General features: G+C 41.3%; 1 protein-coding gene across 2 annotated transcripts; it reads right to left on the reverse strand.

The window, feature by feature from the left end:
* Positions 1-599: 599 nt before the first annotated feature.
* Positions 600-23,270, reverse strand: LOC110713009 (protein FAR1-RELATED SEQUENCE 5-like). Of its 2 annotated transcripts, none has more exons than XM_021891472.1 (7): positions 22,839-23,270; positions 8,803-8,892; positions 7,853-7,966; positions 7,545-7,652; positions 3,198-4,222; positions 1,874-2,672; positions 600-1,585 (listed from the first exon to the last, which is right to left on the reverse strand). In XM_021891472.1, exons 2-7 carry the CDS (start codon positions 8,876-8,878, stop codon positions 1,404-1,406), a joined length of 2,304 nt encoding a protein of 767 aa, XP_021747164.1. In that variant the 5' UTR covers positions 8,879-8,892; positions 22,839-23,270; the 3' UTR covers positions 600-1,403. The 2 variants fall into 2 exon arrangements, with proteins under 2 accessions (XP_021747164.1, XP_021747163.1); XM_021891471.1 differs by lacking the exon at positions 22,839-23,270 and adding an exon at positions 10,363-10,396 and having other exon boundaries at positions 1,224-1,585.
* Between the last annotated feature and the right edge of the window lie 203 nt (positions 23,271-23,473).

Here is a 23,473-nt window from a genome sequence, read left to right on the forward strand (position 1 = left end):
TGACTTAATTTATGATAAATTTAATATGATAATAAGTGTTATTAACACATTGGTAAAATGTATAGCACAGTTAGAAAATGAATGGCGAGCACATACAAAATATGTTGATTATTTAAGAACGGAGGGAGTCATTAGTTTGGTAACGAAGATAACTAAGAAGTATGATGTAACACCAGTTGAAGTGATGAGAAGTTTTTGGAACTTTATGAGCTTTATAAAGATTTAGTAGTGCACTTGTTTTTCATCAAATCAAATGAGTTTCTCATGACGATATGTGGCTTTTTATGCTTTGATAGGCGACAATTTCACAACTTTTGAGTCACTGAAATGTGATTTTGCTACACTTGAATCAGCGATGAGTAATTTTAAGACGAGAATATATAAAAAGTTGTAATAATTCCAATGAGAAATGAGAAAGTATACTCCAATTTAATAAAGGGGATTGTGATACATTGCCTTTAGCGACATAGATAAAAAAAAAAAGTACTATACTAAAAAGATTTTAAAAGAAAACTAGATTTGTGTTTTAATGTCAAATTCATTTGCTACACCAACAGTTCTTTAAAGTAAGCCGTACCACAGTCCTTTAACTTACAGAGTAAAACAATACATTCTACTCGTAGTTTATGAATCATATCGACGATCAAATCAGTATTTACAACATATCTAACAGTTATGTACAATCAATGACTAACACAGGTTATCTCAGTACACAATATAAGCTATAGCATAATTCTCAAAAGGATAGCTATAAGACGAAAACTTGGACTCAATTTACAACTTATCTGCTGGGCAAGTCCAAAATCTGCTGCAGCTAGCAATCTGAAATCCGACAGTCGCTCATCACTGATCATACGGAGTATATAGCAGTGTACTGATACTATTTGCAAGGTTCTGTAAAGCTGCACAAATTTATCTATTTTCCTCAAAATCCAGAAACCAGAACCAGCATCTCTGCATCTGCATATCTTCAAATTCCAATAGCTTTCAAGGTCTCAATACACCAAAATAGTTGTTACAGACTCTCACAAATCATATCTTAGTGCAGCAAACTATAATCAATTTGGCACTGATGAGAGGACGATAAACGGCAGCAGAATTTGCCAAATGCCCAGTAACATCTGCTGATCTGCCTAGCTCAGACCAGACAGCAAATTTCAGCAAGATGATGCACCATACTAAGTTTCAAACAGAGTTACAGCATCTGAATGGCGTTACAAATGCATTGGCATCTAAGTGCTTAGCAAGCAAGGTCACTGATGTACACAGCTGTATTCACTGCAGCCTTTACTGCTATTTCTCAATTCCTGCACCACCTCAGTAACCAGTTGCTCACATTTTAGTTCTTTGATTATAGAGTTACCACATTCTCTTCGCCTTCGTAATCGTCAGAAGTGTTGATTTCATTTGTTGGAAAATTTTGGTTTGACAGCATTGCGCAAATCATTTAACCCTTGTTCACATACTTTCTTAGCATGCTCGTTAAATTGGCATGTGGTCAGGAGATTATAGAAACTACGAGCCATTGTGTGACGCCACGGTGTTTGCAGCTCCTTATCCTCAACAGTTAATGCATCATCATCATCTGTATGATATGAAACATGTTAAATTATCATAAGTATAAGATTACACGATATAATTACAATTAACTTGAATAGAACAGAATAGGTCTTGAAGTGACATTATGCTCACAAAGACATATGTTGGCAGTTTGTTTCGAAAAAATGATACAGCTATGGTAAAGTTACACAGTAGCAATTATGTCCTAGATAAAAAGTGACACAAAGCATGGAGAAAGACGCATTCTATACATACAACACAATTTGTTCTGAAGCATTTATGTTATACATATCCAAAGTTACATATTTGTTACCTTTGTGTTTAGTCCAAATCTCAGACTTTGCTAACTTAGTCCAACGTTTCATAATGTATTTCTTTGGGATCTCGAAAATACAGTGCATGTGCATAACCCTCAAAATATGATAGCACAGCAAGCCACATTCTTGATAACTCATGCAGGTACAAGAAAGTTCAAGGAATTCATCATCATATTGAACGTTGTGACTTTGTGTAAAGTCTTCATTAAGTGAAACTTCATACATCTTGGAACATCCGTGATTTGCAACTGCTCGTATGTAGCTACCCATTGCCATATCAAACTCTTTTTGAAAGTCATCAAATAAATCCAGTGTATATACTTCGGCTGCGTGTTTTAAGAGTTTGCATTGCGATTCACTTGCAGGATGTCTTTCAGTTGAACATTTAAAGTTATCAATTTCTTCAATGTTACGCCAACGTTTCACTGTATCCTCAAAAATGTGGTAAAACTCAAATAAGCTTGTTGTCTGATTAGCTCCAAATGATACAGCCCTGTTGATCACTTCTACTTTTTGTGAAGACAAAATTCGAGCTGTAAAGAAGTCTTTGCTTAGAGCCGTACACCATTTATCCCTCAATTTGTATAGCTGTGAAAACCCAAAACTTTCTTCAAGGCCATATGTACTGATCATCTCTGTCCAGCACCTCAAAAACTCTTCTTCATTGTCACATCCAGTTAAGCATTTGTTGAAGATGTCCATAAAAGTAGGATTGTTTCTAAGCATATCAAAATTAGAAATAAAATTTGTTTGGAGGTGCCAAATACATAGACGGTGTCTTGAATTTGGGAATACCTAAACAAGAAAAAAAAATTAATTGAAATTAGTTTTCGGAAAATTTATATTCCAAAGCTAAAAAATTTTACATACTACCTCTGTAACTCTGTTTCACAATGATTTAACATTTGCTATTTGCACAAATATCTACTTTATTTCTTTTATGGTACACCCCAATTACTACCTTACCCTTCTTAACCCACAATATATACACCTTTCCACTCAATTTCTCTTACTTATTCACATTTGTACTGTCTCTCTCCCTCTTTTACTCAATTCACGTTTTACATACAACCACCCACTTTTTATACACTCGACCTCTCATTGAACTTGATACTTGTGCGAATATTAAATATTAAGAGCATTATGAAACATGCGTTGCATATATTAAAAACTGAAAATAAATGCACCCAAGTAACAAAAACTACATAAGTATAGAATAGTCTTTAATATGCCGTATTTAAGTTATTTAGTAACATAATCAAAATTTTAAAAGACATGCAAAGTATATATTTATAAAAAGAGAGTTTGTAATTTCATTACCTTTGCAATTGCATTAGTCAACTCTATATTTTGGTCGGTGAATATGGACTTTGGTACAAGTCCACTGATAGAATTCTTGAAGGTTTCCAAGAGCCACTCAAATATCTCCGTCTTCTCATCAAAAATAAAGGCACAAGCAAACATGGTGGTTTTCCAATGGTTGTTTATTCCAAAAAATGGGGCACATATCAAATTATATCTATTTATTCTGTATGTCGTGTCAAATATCAATGCATCCCCATACGCTATGTAGTCTTCCAGCATCATTGAATCACGCCAAAATATGCTCACAATCTGATTATCATCATTAATTTTTACCCTGCAGAAGAAAGAATTACCATCAGTTGTCCTTCGTTGCATGACATCTAATACATTTTGCACGTCACCACCCTTTGAATTCTTTATCTTAAGCCTTGAAACAATATTCAGATAATCTGTCTTTGTGTGACCATCAAGTTCTTTCTCCTTATCTGCAATGCACAAGTACTTGCAGCAATCCATTTTCTTACTACCTGAAGTCACCATTGTTTCAATAACTTTGCCTAAACATTTTGAGGTAGATAATTTTGACCTTAGACAATGACATTCTTCCTGTTTTACAAAGTCATGGTTATGTATTATGTTATGATCAGCAACAATGAATCTTCCTTCCTTATCCATCTTAAACCGTATAGATGCTTTGCAATCTGTGCGTGTCTCATTGACTACTCTAAGTTTCCTTTTCTTTTGACTGATAGTTGAGGCAGATCCTTCAGTGGTTGAAATCCCAACAAGGCTCTTCGTTTGCACTTCTTTTTTGCCTTTGTTTCTTAAACCAGCCTTTGAACAAACAAAGTACTTTTCAAAAATGACACTATTACTGCACCTTCTCCTTGATGTCCCCTTCCTAACACTAAACCCAAGAGCTCTTGCATGAGCCTTATACAGATTTAATGCATCATCGAGATCTAAAACTTCACGTCCAAGCAAACATTCACCAATACTCAGGTCATTATCATATGTGTAATCTTCTTCTTGCTGGTTTTCTGTAAAAGGTGAAACCGAGCTTTGTGTGAATCTAAAACACATATCTGATCATTAACCTAAATTTGATGACGCCAAAGCCTATGTGGTAACGATATTAATTGTGACATAGAGAAGACATTTGAAGTATTTAAGACGACACTGGAAAGATAAAAAGTAACATGAGAAAATATCAAAAGCGATTGCTGATTTGAAACTCTTCAAAGTGAAATGGAATTGAGGAAATATCTATAACATTAAGTTTCTTATTTATAAGGTAAAATAATAAAAATATTTTAAGTGCCAATGCAATTATAACAAGTGACATCTGCAATTATAACAAGTGACATCATTAATATTAAATGTGACTGGAGAATTAAATCTATAAGTGCCTATTAAGAATAATCTAATCATTAAAAAAATCCATTATTGACATATAAAAATGACCTTAAAATATGAAGTACAAAAGGTAAAATTCTAATCCCTAAGTATCTAATAACAAAAGTGATATAATCCCTCCATCCATAAATAAAGCCCAACTTCTCCCAAATTCTTGTCCTTAAATATAAGCATCATTTCTCATTTGGGCGGGGTCTATCATCCACTAATTTTTTAATTACCTTTTAACCAGCAAAACCCCTCTAGTCCCACTATATATTCTCATTCACTTCCACTAAAACAACATCAACAACAAAAACAAAGCCTAAGAATAATTTGGAGTCAGCTACATAAATTGTCGTAAGGAACTGTTCGCAAAAAAGGCACAAAGAAAGGAAAGTGATAAAATGAAAGTGGACAAAAAACGAGAAAAAAACATAGTGAGAAAAGAAAAACAAGGGTAATATAAAGTTAAATCACAAAGAGGATATCAAAATATAATTTTAGAAAGTCATACTCTATATAAAAGAGGAGTAAGAGGAAATAAAAGAAAGGAAAATCAAGCAAATAATGTTCGAGAAAACCTCAAAATAGGAAAATAAATAGGGTTTGCAAAACACAATGATTTTAGGTAAAAGGAAAAAAAAAAAGTACTTAAATTTAAAGTCATGACATGTCTTTGGCATAGATTTTCTCCATCCATTCCACCTAATCTAACGCCATATTTTCCTCAACCCCCTCAAAGGCTCATATCACTTTTAATTTCTCCTTCAAATTTTCTTAGGTCTTCCCAGACCCTCACGATCCCATCAATTTGTCACTCTTCAAGCCTCTTTAGCAGTGACTAAACCACCTTAGACAATCCTCCCTAATCTTGTTTTCAACAGATGTAACCCTTACTTTCTAATTATCTTGATTCACAATCGATTCTTTCATGTATATGGCATCCACAGCATACATATCCCAACCACATTCACTTTATGTTTGTGAAAATGCTTCACAGCCCAACAGTACCAAATAATAATGCAAGCCTAACTGTCATGCGGTACAATTTTCCCTTCCATATAGGGCATGTCAGGATCAAGATCACATGACCCTGTAACACTCTTCCACTTTAACCAACCAGCTTTAATTCTACGAGCAACACCTCCATCTAATTCCCATTATTTTAGAAGATTCTCCTATCCAGTGAGATTGTCCCTACATCCCTGTTAACTACGCTAAACTTACATTCTAAATATTCTCTCTTACTTGCTCGGTTTAAAGCCTTGGGATTTCGGCGTTTGTCGCCACAACTCCAACTTACTTTCCACGTCGTCTTTTACCTCATCAATCAACGCAAAATCATCTGCAAACATAATATACCATTGGTACATCATCTTAAATTGAACTCATCAATTCGTCCATGACTAATGGATACGTGCAGAGCTGCAGACAATCTGTTTGGGGCTCACTCCGCTACAAACAATAAATTATTCCCACTACTTCCCTTTTTATTCAACAATGCACCAATACAATTCCTCTCTAGAAACCATGTTCCTAGAATTTATTGGTATAAAGGGAGTAAAATTGTCTCAAATACATGTCTTGTACAAAATGTAATATAGATACAAATTATGTTAGCAAAATTTGATTTAAATAATCCAACCTTTGCGCGATCTTATTTTATTAATCCCACCTTTCGATATTCACCAATAATAAGCTTTGGGGGTGTTCTATTTTGTTAAGCCAAAGTGACCATTTTTTTTTTTCATTTTCAAATTTTAACAAAAAAAAAAGCCTTCCCCCATCCCCTTCCCCCGCCAGCTGCCACCCCTTCCCCTGTCAGCTGCCACCCATCTCCTTGGCCCATCCTCCCCCTCTCCGACCTTTACCATCCCCTACCACCCCTCCCTTTCTCCAGCCACCCCAGGCGGCCCCACCACCCAACCCCACAAACCCATAACTAAACCCCGTTAGAGTAACTTTTGTATACACCCGGTATACAGTAATTTACTATACATCGAGAGTCATTTTTATCAAATTTAGGGTCACTTTTACAATTTATTGGGTAACTTTTATCAATAAAGCATAAGTACTTCGTAACTTTTATTTATGACAGAGCAACTTTATTAATATTAGGGTAACTTTTGCTCATTTTAGGGTAACTTTATAACGGATGTACAATATTTTATTATACATCCGATTTATTTAAAAGTTTGTCACCCGTACCCGTTAGAAGTAGGGGTTTTGAGGTATATCGGCATCAATGGTGTATGGTTTCAAGTTTTTAGGTTCAAGGGTGGGTGTTTTAAGGGGTTTCGAGTTCAAGGGTGGGTGTTTCAGCGGCATTCGGGTTCAAGGGCAGGTGTTTCAGCGGATTTCAAGTGTTGGAGTTTCGACAGGATTTCGAGGGGCGGTCGGATTTGGTTACTTGTTGCCAAAATTTACGGTGGTCAAAGCCTAGAAGGGAAGAGGAAAGAGAAGGGTAAGGGCGGTCAGAGGGGAGTGGCTGCCGAAAGTTATAGAGGACTGGAGGAGGAAGGATGGAGGAAAGAGAAAGGAAGGAGGAAGGAACTAACTTGATTTTTTTTTAAATGACAATAAATATTTTGACGTGACACGTGGCAAGGTGACTTATTATTGTAGGTCACCGGTCTGGCCTAATAGAATAGAATAGGGTATAAAGCTTGGGTTATTGCTGAATAATCGAAAGGTTTGATTAATAAAATCAGATTGCGCAAAGGCTGGATAATTTAAATTAAATTTTCCATTATGTTATACATCTATAGTTGAACCACCCATCCACTATTTTTCTTCTCTACTTTTTTTACTCTCTATAATCTCCATGCAAAAAGTAATAGGGAAATGGAAGTATATATACTAAAAGGTAGCATGACATTTGCATAATTAAAAGGGAATAGAGTTCATAAAATGACACAAGTGTTGCAAAAAGTTCTAAGACAAGGGTTTGAAATTTATTCTTACCATTGTCATTAGCATCAGGTGAATGTTGATTATTTAAAGTCCCACAATCTCTTTCATCTTCTCCAATCAGACCCAACTGGGTATCATCATAACTAAAAGAGGTTTCGCCTGCAATGAGACAATTGATTGCAAAATTAGAGTCAGATTATACGATTATGCAGCTCCCAATGAATGATTCTATCATGTAGTAATTAAAAAGGAGAAATTATAAATCTTCAATAAGAGTACTTGTTCTTAGAGATATATTTCTACAAGTTGTAATAAGCATTGTAAACTGGGACAAATAAGAGATTGAAAGTTATTCTTACCATTGTCATTGCCATCGCATGATTGTTGATCATTGATTATGGTAGGATCTCTTTCATGAGTTTCATATTCTCCAACATGACTCGGCTTGATTTCACAACTAAAAGATGTTTCACCTGCAACAAGATTATTGATTTTCAAAATCATACTCACATACAACCACTGATCCTTAAGGAAAGCTACGATTACCTCAAGTGTCAATGGGGATTATGTATAAGAAAATATTAGATATGACTTATATGAGGGTGTTGTGACTCTTGTGTTTTTTTGTAAGATAAAGAAAAAGAGGGAGTAGAAAAGAATTTGGGTAGAAAAGAATGCCAAAATAGAATAAAAGATAAATGCAACCAATAAGAAGAACAGACAAAAACAGAAAGCGGAATTAACAAAAAGGAATGGAGGTAGTAATTGATAGCTAATATTTGCTTTTATAATCAAATTGCTTTTTATTTTTCCGTTTCGCTGCATAGCTCAGAAGATGGTCATATTTGTTCACCATTTTCACAATGCTAAAGTTGAAGGGGATGACATGCTATCAAAATGGCAACTTATGGCACAAGCTGGCTAAAAGCCTGACCACAAAGTACAACTAGTTCTGAGTTCAGTAAATATGCAACCAATTATAATTATAACCTCAGTTGGGAATCTGGAGATGGGCTCCCTCACTTCCTCGTTCTTCAAGTGGTAATGCGTTGTAAATTAACATGTAAGTAAACAAGTTTATTAGTAGAAAGACTAGATACTGCCCAATCACTCATAAAGTAAATACAAAGTATAACTTATGATAGCATAATTAAAAATACATGCCACTTCTCTTAAGTGTACAACCGAACAGCATGTCGTCTAAAGATCAACATAACCTAGATGAGTAGACGCTAAAGAATAACATGAAAAAGTGAACATATTGATCAACATTGTCAAATGAATTAGGGGTTTTTAATTTATACAATACCTTGTGATGGTTTGATTTCCTGGGGCTGTTGTATTTTCCTCTCTATAAGCATTTTCTTTTGGGCCTTCTTTTCCATAGTTTTTTTTAGGACTTGCCAAAAATAAACAAATAAATAAATAAATAATTAAAATAATATAAAAGTAAAGAAGGTAACGTACATGTTCTCCGTATATGTTAAAGTAGTTCAAATGATTGGTGGTAAGAGAATTAATGAACAGGAACATAAAGCTATACTCTCAGTCACTTAAACAGAGTTCAGAGATGAGCATTTTCATCCATGAACAGCTCAAAAGTGTAGCACCTTTACTCAGACCACAATGTATTATCTACCATAATATAGCCCGCTGACAGAAGTGCGAGAATAAAAACTACAGTAGCCAATAGATAGTAGTCAACAATCAGGTTGCCACAGACCCACAGTTGCACAGTTAAGTCTATTAACTAGCGTGATCATCTTCAAAGCCTCAAAGGGACAGTTCAAGTAAAGCAGTCTTCTAACTTTTCCTTAGTTGATTTCACTAGGTGCAAAAGAGAGAGTAAGAATTTTGAGTCCAGTGGTAGAGGGATGCTACCAGTTTGTCAGACTTCCAATCTCGAACAGCTTACATAATTCTAAGATATAAAGTATTAAAGTATAGTGTTTAACTAGGTATTTAGGATACATAATAGTTGCTAAATCTACATAAAGGTCATAATTTCACAAGGAGAAGTATTTTGCATTTAATCCTTATTATTGACTTTTAAATTCATAGTTCACACACTTTAACAAAAATCGGGTATACAATAATTATTGTACATCCATAATAAAGATAGCCTAAAGTGATCAAAAGTTACCCCTGAAATGAATAAAAGTTAACCAATACAAAATAAAAATTATCTACGCTTTATTAGTAAAGAATCACATTTTCAAATAACTAAAAATCAATTACTAGTGACTGAATGTAATTAAATTACCTTTATAAAACTTTTCTTGTTGTCTATTTATATAAAAATTGTATGATGGTTAAAGTTACCTAAAAATAGGCAAAAATTTACCCTAAATTTAGCTAAAAGTTATCCTTATACTGCTCGATGTACACTAATATTAGTGTAAACTGGGTATATACAAAAGTTTTTCTTCATAGTTTGAGGGTATGTCATACATAGAGTTGTATTCACCATGCTGAATGAAATCCTACAACATGTAATAATCAACATATCATGTTATATTCATGCATTAGCTCAAAGGATAGACATGAAAACAAATCCTTAAGGTCAAGAAAACATCACAATCGGAGCAAAAGTAGATCAAAAAAAGAACGGAGTACATGGATTACTCCAAATTTGTAACACTTTTATGTCAGTGCATTGTATGATTTGTACCAACACAAGTCTCAAAAAAATTCATTTAGAGTTTTGAATATGAATAAGATTGCAACTCTGAAGTAGCTAGCTCAAACCATAATGCCAACGCAAGAAGATTTAATAATCACATGTTCATTGTAATTTCTAATAGCAAAGTAGTTGAAGCTAATTCCAGAGTAGCTCTTTATCTATACTCCGTAAATTCTAAGTTCTAACCATTAATACTATATGTTTCGGGGTTTTCTGATGTCCTGCGGGAGAGTTACAATTCCGAGACTGGAACCGGACGCCTGTACCTGCAAAACAAACGGATGCTCCGGATGATTGGAGATCCGCCTCCGATGGTCAAGTTAGTACTTGATTAAGGAGTAATTAATGCGGAAATTAAAGTGATTGGGTCTCTCTAGGTGAGAGAGTTTAATGTGTGTAATCTGCGTTTTTTGCGTAATCTCCCTTAATGAGGATTAAGGGAGGTATTTATAACCTCGGGAAACGTGCCAATCTAGGTTTAGGTTAACCTTGGGCTGGGCTTCCCTCGGAAGTTGGGCCTAGGTGGCCGACTTCTCCATTAGGCATGGAGTATGCCACGTGTCATGACATAATAGGTCCAAGGCGGACGAATAAGCGTGTGCCACGTGGCAAGCCCTGAGAGGTCCAACTGGGGAACACTTGGCAGGACCTGATTGGCCCACGTGGCGCATTCTGATTGGTGGGAGCAAAATCCCCAAATCATTTGCCCCTCACAGGTGGCACGTGATTGGTCACGTGTTACCTGTGACAGGTATCGCCCTGTAACAGGCGACGGCCTGCTACAGGTGTCACTCGGCGAGAGGCCGAGAGATTCTCCCGCCAAAATTTTGAATTCTGGAAGTGACCCTTCGCCTTCTCACTTCGCCTATATAAAGGAGTGTTGACTTCGGTCATTTTCACACTTGAAAACTTTGTGAGAGAACATTCGGACCCCTGAACTTGCTCTGACATTTTGGACCCTTTCTGCCTACCGCCTGCTCTGACAAGCCGACTGCAAAGGATTTTCAGAACTTCATCAATCGTCACTCGTTCAGGTAACCGTCGGTTCTCTTACTCTTAATTTTCTCTTTACTTTATTCTTTTTTGAAATGGCACCACGGAAGCACACGACACGACCTAGGTTAGTGATCAGCCGGTCACCGGGGACGGCTGAATCTAGGACTAGGAGTGCCGCCTGCCCTTTTCTGGACCCATCTTTGCCCTTTATACAAAATCCGACTGTATCTGTGTCTATGCAGAGCATGATGGCCAGAACAAAAAAGACTGCCAGGATCTCAAACTCAGACGGCTCCTCCCACAGGGTGTCGATTAGTGAAACATCTGACCAGGCGCCAGATGTGGAAGTGAAACAAAGCGGCTTGAAAGCCGGCAGTTCTGAGGGAGGAGTCAAAGTGACCCCTTCCCATTTTACAGTTGACAATTCTACATTCTCTCCTGCTCCTTTTAAAGGAGAGGAGGCGGGCCCTTCCGGGAGAGGGGAGGAGTCGTCCTCTTCGGACTCGTCAGAGGACGATTCCGAGTCTAGCTCTTCTGGCCTGGACACAGAAGAGAAAAACAGTCGCCTACAAGAGGCGAGGCTTTCTCACGCAGTTGAGAAGGGGGACGATTGGGCGGAGCCATCCGCCTCTCACCGAGAGCAAAATACCCCCTACTACTGCACGGTACCTCGGGGCCGGATCACGGCCATGCAAGAGAAAGTGGAGAGCTTTATCGCAAACCACACAATGGGCCCCGGCTTTTTAGTGTTCGTGCCGGATCCAGAAGACACAGTCGTATGGCCGGCTGGTACCAGTTATGATGGCGCCTGCTTTGGCTGCTACGAGGCGGCCATCAAGGCTGGGCTGCGCTTCCCACTACATCCGGCTGTTCAGCGGATCTTGGATGGGTATGAGTTGGGATTATGGCAGTTAGCCCCGAACTCCTGGGTCAACGTACTCGGCTATGTGGCCGGGTGCGAACTGCACGGGGTGGAGCCGAACTTCGGCTTTCGCCCACATGAACTACCTCAGCCGGACCCCTAAGGCAGGCGGTACCGGCTGGTATCAATTGACGAGCCACAGGGGCTACCTCATGACGAGAGGTAAAGCAAACAAATGGAAGGACTGGCGGAGCACCTTCCTTATCATTGAGAGTTCAGACACAGAGCTGAACAAGCGCTTCAACAGGTGGAACAGGAATCTGCCCCTTCTTGCAGGCGGCCGCAGCATGCCGCCTGTTCCCCCCAAGGCTAAGAAAGAGATCCTAGATAAAGGACTCTTCAAAGTAGAGTCGAAGGTGAACTCTACTTTAGGGGTACGAGAGCAAGTACCCCTGCACTGCGTCCCGAGCTTCAAATGGCTCTACGACGAGTACTTTTTGGCCGCCTGTGGCCTCAGCAGTCGGTGCTCAAGAGGTAGCCGGCCTGTCGAATACTCTGTTGTTCCATGCATTTCTTGTTATGACTTTTATTAACTTTGCTATTTGTTTTTGCAGCGGACGCCATGAGCAAAATTACCGCCTCCAAGACTGCGGCGGCCATGTTGCGGGCCTCCATCATGCAACAGTCTTCAACCGACTCCCCCAACAAGGGGGCACCCTTGGTGGGCTTCGAACCTTTCACCCTCTTTTTGGAGTTGTGTTTATGCATATACTGACTCTTTTCTTCTTTTTTAGACGGGCGCTCCAAGAGCTTCTTCTTCCCAACAGCCGGACCCCAAGGCCTGGAGGACGACTGTTGCGAGCTCTCCTGGTTCTGCCAGGAAACATGTGGCGGCTGAGAAACAGCCGGCCACTTCTTCTAAAACTCCAGCTGGGCCACCTAGAAGTATGAAATTATCCTTGTAAATTTTAGACTTGCTCCCTTCTTTACTAGGTCTAATCCGTTTGTTTATGCTTGATGCAGCCGGCCCTCAGGAGCCTGACTTGGTCGAGGTGGCCAAGTCTATGATCAAGGTCGTTCCTCCAGCTGAAAAGGAGGCGGTCAGGGGTGTCGGCACCCTTGACCTAGACGGGATTGCAGGGGTCCTTGCTGAGGTATACTTAGCATATTTTTTAGTATTTGAATTCCAGGACGCCTGTTTTCTTTTTTGTTTGGAAACTGACGCCTGTTCCCCTTTTTACTTAGGCCCTGCTCCGAGTGAACGACCTTCGCAAGCCGCTTGACCGGAAGAACAAAGAGGTAAAGGCTGCAAAAGCTATGGCCGCCTCTGACTGTGATAAGGCAATGTTTCAAATTGCCCAAAATGAAGTTCTGACCATTGATATTCTTTATTATGAGGCGCAGGCTACCGCCGCTATCCGGGCTCAGTTAGAGGCGGCCCAGAAGAGGAATAGCGAGCTGGAGGCGACCATCAACAACCTCAAGGCCGAGCTGAGACCTCTTCGCCAAAAGATGTCCTCATACGAAACCTTGGAGAAATCCTTGGCGAGCGTAAAGGTACGCCTGGTGACCCAGGAGAAGAGTCTTACTCAGGAGCTCTCGGAAAAGGCCGAGCAAGAAAAGAAAGAGCTGGTCCGGGAGATGATGGAAGACTCTGCTCAAATCCAGCGCATGACTTGGGCCCGCCTCTTCCCCAATGCCGACTTTGCCTCATGGGAAAAAACGTACCGCTAGTGTTCTGATAGATATAATCAAGAGATCCTGGCGGCTGCTGAGGAAGAGGCGTTGGAGGAGGAGGAGCAGCCGGTAGTGGCGCTTGTGCCGCTTGGGGGTAATGCATCAAAGAAGGATGCAGCTGAAGCCGAGTCCAGCAAGAAGAGTGCTGACTAGGCGGCAGCTGCTAATATTGAAGATCTGCCCCCTTCTTAAGCTTTATGTCTTCTTTCCACGGCCTGCGTGCCGTTTGTTTGTATTTACCCGGCCAGGGGGCCGGGGCTCTGAATATTTTGCTGGTCTTTAATGACCGGCTTCTTTTTAATGAATTTTTTTTGTTTTGCTTCAAATTTGTTTAAGTATTGAATATTCTGATATCCAATTGTACACTATACCGACTGTTTTACATGGTCGATAGTTGCAGACAGGTACGGATAGTTAGTCACGCCGCCTATGCCCCTGGACGAATGGTTGTCTGTTTCCAGGCTAGACGATCAGTCGGCCATTTATCCAATCGGTATTCGAACCATTTTAAAGACTGGATCCCCTTTAGGCAGGCGGTCCTGTCATTTGTAAAATTAACCAAGTAGGAAAGTTGTTTCCTACTTGTCATGCTTTTAAGCTAGAGACTTTAGGCCGTCTAGGCCGACTGTTTCCCGCCATATTTAATCTAGTGTGAACAGGTGCTGTATGAACACCTTTTTAGTTTCATACTAAAATTTTTAAGGAGTGACCAAGTAAACATGATTGTTACCTAGTCGCCAAGTAACTGAGTAGTAGAGGTATCAAGCGGTGGATACCGGTTGTTCCCCTTTATTCGCCAATGTTTGTTGGCTTTTAACTCATAAGTTGTTAACCTAGCAAGAGTAGTGGTTGAGAGCCCCTGTTTGCTAAAAACAGGCGGACGACTCATACCTTTTAGGCTCCATACTAAGTTTGAGAGAGTGACTATGAGTTAACTTTGGAGTTACTCAGTCGTCGTCACTCCTGCTTGAGTAGTAAAGGTACCAGGCGGCGGAGGCCGGCTGAACCTTTTGATTCGCCAATGTTTGTTGGCTATTAACTCAAGAGGTACCCCCTGCATTTATCCCAAGTAATACAGGCGGTCATCTGACTTAGATGCCAACTGCTACCACTGGTTTGGTTTGTGATAGAGTTATCCTTGTCTCAAAAACGGCTACGTGGTTGCCCTTGGGGGCAGTCGTATTGGTGCCGTGTAAATAGTTTATAGAGCAATGTTCCACCCAAAAGGGAGCTGCTCTCTGCGACGAATTTCATCCGGAGGGATGCCGCCGGACGCCTGCTATGATGTTGGGACAGGTCGTATTAGTTTTGAAGATTGGATCAGTTGGCTTGGCGCCTGGTCTGATCATTCGGCCTGTGGCCTTGGTTAGTTCTTGGTGAACGTAGGTGCTAAGTAAAAGGAGGGTAGCCGCCTGTTTAGGCACAGGGTCGGCCAGACCCTGATCATTTTTAGTTAAGTATAAGGGGGGTGGCTTTGTGTTTGGAACCAGTCGGCCCTCTTCTATGGAGAGTAGCCGACTATATGTCCAGACGGCATGCCCCTATGGTGATAAGAGTAAAATATTCAATGGAGAGTAGCCGACTGTAAAGGTACAGGCGGCATGCCCCTCTGAAGATAGAGTAAAATACTCAATGGAGAGTAGCCGACTGTAAAGGTACAGACGGCATGCTCCTCTGAAGATAGAGTAAAATACTCAATGGAGAGTAGCCGACTGTAAATGTATAGGCGGCCTGACCCTCTTAAGTAAGAATAAAAACTATGGAGAGTAGCCGACTGTTTGTTAGTAGGTGTGCCCCTCTTAGTACAAAATTGAATATTAAGTGCAAACTTTTATTAAGTAGCCCTTGACTATTTACATCATTCAAAAGAAATATTTCTTAAGATTATCTACATTCCAAGTTCGAGGCAACGGTTGTCCGTCTGGTGTTCCCAGACGGTAGGTACCGTCCCTGACCTCTTCACAGATTCGGTAGGGTCCTTCCCAGTTGGGAGTTAGTTTGCCAGACTCATTAGCCCTACCAACTGCTTCCATTTTTCTAAGTACAAAGTCCCCCACTTTGAGTGGACGCCTGTGTACTTTTTTGTTGTATGATCTAGTCATTCTCAGGCGGTAAATTTCATGGCGCAAGACAGCATTGCCCCTCCTTTCAGGAAGTGAGTCTAATGCCAGGCGCATGGCTTCCCAGTTTGCCTCTTCGTCATATAGCATTACTCGAAGAGTCGGCTCGTAGTGTTCTTCTATTGGAAGAACAGCTTCCGCACCATAAGTTAGGAGGAATGGAGTTTCTCCAGTCGCCCCTTTTTCAGTCGTCCTAATGGCCCAGAGAACATGTGGTAATTCATCCGCCCATAGGCCGCCTGCTCGTTCAATCTTTTTCTTGAGACCGTCTGAGATGATTTTATTAAAGGCTTCTACCTGGCCGTTTGCTTGTGGACGGCCAACAGATGCAAAGTAGTGTGCAATTCCTTGGTCACCCAACCAGCTTTTGAGAACAGGCGTCTCAAATTGGGGACCATTATAAAAACCATAGACATGGGAACCCCGAACCGAGTGATGACATTTTTCCAAATGAATGAAATTACATCCTTCGTCTTGATTCCCTTTACAACCTCCGCCTCTACCCATTTAGTGAAGTAGTCGACGGCAACAAGTATGTACCTCCTTCCGCCTGTAGCAGGCGTATATGGACCCAGAATATCCATGCCCCACTTAGCAAACGGTAGTGGGCTATGAATGGTAGTGAGGTCAGTAGCCGGACGGTGAATTAGCTTGCCAAACCTTTGGCACTTGTCACATTTTTTCACCATCTCCATTGCATCTGCTTCTAAAGTAGGCCAAAAGTAGCCCTGCCGCCTTGCCCGTTGAGCAAGCGTCCTACCGCCTATATGGGAAGCACAGTAACCAGAGTGAAGATCGTCTAGAATCTCTCGTCCCTTTTCTGGAGTAACACACTTTAAGAAGGGTTGAAGGTACCCCCTTTTGTGAAGTTCTCCCTTTATTATTTCAAAATTGGTTGCTCGTTTTCCGCCTGTTGATGATCATCCGGCAGGGTACCGTTTGTCAGATATGCCCTGATTGGATCCATCCAGGTTGAGCTTCTGTCTAGGATTCCAATAGGGTCTTCCTCGATGCTTCTCTTCTCCATTACTTCCCAAAAAACAGTTCGAGGAGTATCACAGGAGGCGGATGATGCTAATTTTGAAAGTGCATCCGCCTGGTTGTTTTCTGATCTCGGCACTTGGGTCAGATGGAAATCCTCAAGGGAGCCGACTGCTTGTCGGACCGCCTGTAAATACTTGATCATGGCCGGATGGGTTGCTTCGTATTCGCCATTGTACTGACTCACTATCAATTGTGAATCGGAACAGGCGTCTATTTTTCTTGCTCCTGCCGCCTTGCACATGCGGATTCCGACTAGTAAAGCTTCATATTCTGTTTGAGGCCTGAAAACTGAAGCGTAGAGCATACTCGTACCTGTCGCCCTCTGGCGACTGACATATGACGCCTGCTCCACAACCATTTGAAGTAGAACTTCCGTCCACATATACCTTCCAGACTTGGTCTGTAACTTGAGAGTCAGGAGGACGAGTCATCTCAACAATAAAGTCAGCAAAGGCTTGCCCCTTCACTGCTTTTCTAGGCTCGAAAGTAACTTCGAGGCTCTGTATTTCTATGGCCCATTTGATCATTCGGCCTGACGACTCCATGATGGTCAGTGGCCGCTTGATAGGTTGGTCTGTATACACGACGACTGCATGTGCCAAAAAGTAGGGCTTCAATTTTTTAACAGCCATGAAGAGTGCAAGACCAAATTTCTCCACTAAGGGATACCTCAGCTCGGCATTTTTCAGTACATGACTGACAAAGTAGACCGGGAGCTGACAGCCGTCTCTTTCAGCAAGGAGAACAGCGCTTAAGGCATGATCAAAGACGCCCAGGTACATGTAGAGTACTTCTTTGGGCAAAGGGCTGACCAGCCTCGGCAAGGAATGCAAGTGAACTTTCAATTTCTGGAAGGCCGCCTCAGCATCCGGCCCCCATTCAAACCTTGCCTTTTTCTTAATTGCCCGGAAAAAGTATAGGCATTTGTCGCCTGATCGGCTTAGAAATCTTCCCAAGGCCGCCAGACAACCTGTTAACTTCTGAACCTCTCGGATGGTACGAGGCGACTGCATGTCGATGACCGCCTGCACTTTCTCAAGGTTCGCCTCTATTCCTCTCTGATTGATAAGGAATCCGAGAAATTTCCCAGAGTCAACTCCAAAGACACATTTCTTGGGATTGAGCATGACATGGTGCCGCCTGAGTGTGGCGAAAGTTTCTCGGAGGTCCGACAGATGATCTTTCTGAAGTTTAGACTTGACAATCATATCATCAATATATGCCTCGACATTTCTCCCAATCTGATCAAAGAACACAGTGTTTATCATTCGCTGGAAAGTGGCCAGGGCATTCTTAAGACCAAACGGCATGACCGTATAACAGTATAACCCCTGATCAGTGACGAAGGCCGTCTTCTCCTGATCTTTCTCCCATAAAGGAATTTGATGGAAACCAGAGTAGGCGTCCATAAAGCTCATCAAAGCATGGCCGGCTGTTGAGTCGACCAGGTTATCAATTTTAGGCAGAGGGTAACTGTCTTTGGGGCACGCCTTGTTTAAGTCTGTGTAGTCTACACACATTCGCCAGGTGCCATTCGGCTTTTTAACAAGCACCACATTGGCAACCCAGTCTGGGAAGTAACATTGCCGGATGAACCCTGCATTAAGTAATTTTTTAACTTCGGCGGCTGCCGCCTGACTTCTTTCTTCACCATGGTTCCGCTTCTTCTGCCTTACTGGCTTCTTTTTCGGATCCACGGCCAGTTTATGTACCGCCAGATCAGGACTGATGCCTGGCATTTCATGGACTTCGAATGCAAAGATGTCCTTGTATTCTTTCAATAGTTTGTGAAAGTCGTCACCCAGGTCCCTTAGAGCAGTCGTCCCAACCTCGATTGTTCTGTCAGGACGCGAGTCATCTAACATCAGGTCCGTATGCTCACCAGCTGGCTGAGGGCGGAATTCATCCGACCGCTCCTCTGCCAATGATTGCTATTTTCTGTCTTTTCTTGCGGCCCCTGTCTGGGATTCCTTTCTCTTCTTGCCGCCTGCTTCTTGAACAGGCGCACTCTCCTTGACATTGTCAAGGTCTATTTTTCCACCGCTCGACATAGTGGCCATAACAGTGGGCTTGACATCCGAGAGATAGCACTCTCGGGCCATCCTCTGATCTCCCCTTAGGGATCCGACTGTTCCATTATCCCTCTCAAACTTGAGCAACATAAGAGATGGGATTATAACAGCCTTGGAATTATTCAGGGTTGGTCGTCCCAGAATCATGTTGTAGGCCGAGAGTTCTTCTACTACCAGGAACCGGACTACCATGTGTCGTCCTTCCCCTTTTTCACCCAGGCGGATGGGTAAATCCACTCGTCCCACTGGGTGGACGACTCCTCCTCCAAACCCTACTAAAGGGTGGGATGCCGGATGTATGCAATCAGTCTGATATTTTAGTTTCGACAGACATTTGCTACAAATGAGATCTGAGGAGCTTCCGGTATCTATGAGGATTCGGCCAACTCTCTGGTTGGCCACTTTACATTCAATAACGATAGGGTCGTCATGCGGCCCTCTTACCCCTCCTAGATCTTCTTCAGTGATGACAATCTCAGAAAATGAATATTTGGAGGGCCGTTCTTGGTGAACGGAATTTACATCTAACCGTCTGATATTGTCTTTGTTGCCCCTAATAGTGGGGCCGCCTCCTGAGAAGCCGCCTGCAATGGTGTAGACGACTGCATCATCTGTATCGGAGTTGTCGGCCTGTTGATTCTTTTTGGCCGACTGCTTTTTTGAGGAAGTGTTCCCCGTAGATTTCTTGACATAAGTGTCAAGATCACCTTGCTCAGCCAGGCGGTCCAGATACCGCATGAGACTGATGCATTCATTGGTGTGATGACCAACATCTTCATGATAATCACAGAATTTTTCTTGGTTCCGGTTGTTTGCAGAACCCTTCATGGGGACCGGCTTCTCAATTGAGATCCGTCCCTTGATTTCCTTTAGGATAAATTGGCTATCCTTGTTAAACGCATACTTTGGGGAGTATGGTTTGAATTCTTTTTTCTTTTTCTGGGCCGGCTGTTTAGAGGAATCAGCCGCCCAGACCTCTTTTCTCTTCTCGTCTTTGTTTGACAAGTGTTTCTGTCGTCTTTCTCGTTTGTCGGACCTTCTCCCGTCTAACTGTTTTACCGTACTACAAAGATCAGTCGTCTGTATATAGGCTTCTGCTTCAATCAAGGCCTCTTGAAGAGTCGCCACCCTCTTTCGGACCAAATCAAATTTGAAGGTCGACCCGTCTTTGAGACCTCTGAAAAAGTCAGTATAGGCTACTTCATCCGGTAACCCTTGAATCTGTGTTCTCATCAGGTTAAACCGCCTGATGTAAGAACGAAGCCCCTCCTTCTCGCCCTGCTGAATTGTTCCTAAATCAAGGGTCGTCTTCTTCGCAGGGATGTTCATGGCGAAGTTGGAGGTGAATAAGTAAGCAAGCGTCTTGAAGTTATTTACACAACCAGTCGGCAGGTTGCCGAACCATTGTTGTGCGATTCCTTTGAGTCGCTGGGAAACACTTGCACCAAGTGGGATCATCCAACCCTTGAAGGTACATCAGGTTGGTTCTGGGTTAGTAGTGCCGTCATAGGCGCCTACTAATACATTTTTCACTTTGACCGGCTGAGCGGCTTCAGTAATTTCCTTGGAGAAGGCCGACGGTTGTTCACCAAGTCTAAGCAACCGTAGCTGTCAGTCCATAGGTTGGACATTTTTTGCTGCATGTCCACCAAACGGAGGTGGCTGTAAAAAAATACTGTTGTTGCGGTACAAACGGTAAGTTTGGTACCGCCTGGTCGCTATGAAAGCCGGACTGACGGGAGGTGCCGCCTGACTGACCCTCATGATACGACTGAGTATGCCTCATCGAGGTATTTCGCAGACTGTCTTGGAAGTTTGAAGTAGAGGCCGACTCTGACAATCGGTCACTCTTCTTCTGCTCTAGCAGTAGCCGAGCGTCTGTGTATGTTTTCCTCGACCCGTCCGCCTGAATATGACGAACAGGTTTCCTATTTCCTGGAGTAGGAAAACGGTATTTTGAGAAATCAAGGGCAGGTGGCTCCCACTTCCTAGATTTAGGATGAGGGGTCGCCTCTCGCCCTTGAACTGGCTTCCTCTTGCGTGAATTGGAGGGTTTCTTAGCCGACTGCTCCTTGTCCAGGCGGCTTCTTGTTGATCAACTCTTGAATTTCTCCCTTGAAGTCCCTCATGAAGGTCATGAGTTCGTTCCTTGTGATGGGAGCAGACCCATCAGTCGGCTGCTGCCGAACAGGCGGTGCGCCTGCTTGCTCGCTTCCAGTTTGAAGATGTTCCCGTTCCCTCCTTTCGGTATGACGGGTACGTCGGGCCCTTAGGGTCCCGTCTGAAGCTGTGTGAGCTTCAACTTCAAATTCATTCTCAGTATCGTGGTCCGACTGAACTTGAGGGTCGTCTAGGGGACGCCTCTCTTCAGGAGCCGGTACAGACGTGGATGCCATCTTAGAAGTACTCTCCCCACAGACGGCGCCAAGATGTTTCGGGGTTTTCTGATGTCCTGCGGGAGAGTTACAATTCCGAGACTGGAACCGGACGCCTGTACCTGCAAAACAAACGGATGCTCCGGATGATTGGAGATCCGCCTCCGACGGTCAAGTTAGTACTTGATTAAGGAGTAATTAATGCGGAAATTAAAGTGATTGGGTCTCTCTAGGTGAGAGAGTTTAATGTGTGTAATCTGCGTTTTTTGCGTAATCTCCCTTAATGAGGATTAAGGGAGGTATTTATAACCTCGGGAAACGTGTCAATCTAGGTTTAGGTTAACCTTGGGCTGATTGGGCTTCCCTCGGAAGTTGGGCCTAGGTGGCCGACTTCTCCATTAGGCATGGAGTATGCCACGTGTCATGACATAATAGGTCCAAGGCGGACGAATAAGTGTGTGCCACGTGGCAAGCCCTGAGAGGTCCACCTGGGGAACACTTGGCAGGACCTGATTGGCCCACGTGGCGCATTCCGATTGGTGGGAGCAAAATCCCCAAATCACTATAGACCCCTTTACTAAGTTCAATTCACTAATTTACCCCTTACACCCAAACCCCAAGATCTTAAGCCCTCCACAAATAGATCAAGTTTGTCCAAGTTATCTTCCTCAACAATATCACGCGCAAGCAAGCACAGCTAAGATCCAAACCAAAAAGGTAGTAGCAATTATGAGGTTCTCAAAAGTAGCAACAGGAAAAGACGGTCATGACACTAACTAGCTGCAAAGTTATTGTCTCTCTATGCAGGAACTAATGCAGAATCCAGTTTGAACTTTCGATACACATCGACCCTTTTCTTTTTTTCTAGTGATTCGTTTATACGACCAGGAAATCACTCACTATAACCTCAACTTATAACAGCATAACAGCGTTTTCAACGCCAACCTTTTCCGATTATAACTTCTCTGTCCAATATTTAATACAGCACAAGTTTCCTGCTGATCATGTTGAATGTCTGAAGTCGAATCCACGATTTTGCATAACAAAATGAGAAATGTAACATCAACCAAATTCCAAATACAACTTGATCGTTCCCTATAATTTCTTTCGTAGCAATTTATGAAGCAAACAATTCAAATCCTTTTTTTTTATACATCAAAAAATTACTTTTAAGATAAATAACAGCAGCAAAAAAAAAAAAAAAAAAAAAATAAAAAAAAAGTATTTTTTCATGATGCTAAACAAATTGCACAATTAGCACACTAATCTTATGAACATATTGATATTAACCTATATACTACAAATTCAAGTTTTTGATAAATTTAATTACACCTACAATTAAAATATAAAAATTATTGCAGGGCTGGCCAAATTAATCACCCAATTCAATTAAATTAAACAATTTGTAGGTCAAATTAAATAAAATTGGACAAAAGATAATCAGAATATAATTTACCTAATTTTTCAAAATGATAAAGAACAGGTCAATCATTGGAGATGTAAGCATGAATGAGGTTGAATTAGAGATCAAAATGACGAAAAAAAAAGAGAGCAGTTTCAAGGCGTCGTTGAAATTCGCAGAAATTTGATGGATTGTTTGTGGATATTATTGTTGGATTATAGTGGAGAATGAGAGAGAAATTTCAAGGGTTTATTCTGGCCAAATTTTTTTTTTTGTTTCTTTGGGTTTAGACGTTTAAGTTTAGGAGGAAACCAGTTATTGGCCAGAGCGATCTCCGATCACTATAAATTTGTAAAATTAATCAAAATTAAATTAAGTTTTGACAATTGGTCTTGTATGGACCCGGTGTACAATAAATTATTGTAGACTCAAAATTTGACACTTTCAAATACTCACATTCTTGATGATAATCACTTTTTTAAACGATACCCCCTCCGTTTCATATTGTTAATCCCATATACTATTTTGGGCGTTTCAAAAGATCTACCCATGTTGAATATATTTCATTTATAACTTGATTTTTTTAGAATTAATTGATTGTGGATTTGTGGATTGATGACATGACTCTAAGTAAGGAAATATTTACCACAAATTATGTAATTATGACTTGTGTTTTCCTAATTTTTAAA

This window comes from Chenopodium quinoa, unplaced genomic scaffold (assembly GCF_001683475.1).
Source record: "Chenopodium quinoa cultivar QQ74 unplaced genomic scaffold, ASM168347v1, whole genome shotgun sequence".
NCBI lineage: Eukaryota > Viridiplantae > Streptophyta > Magnoliopsida > Caryophyllales > Amaranthaceae > Chenopodium > Chenopodium quinoa.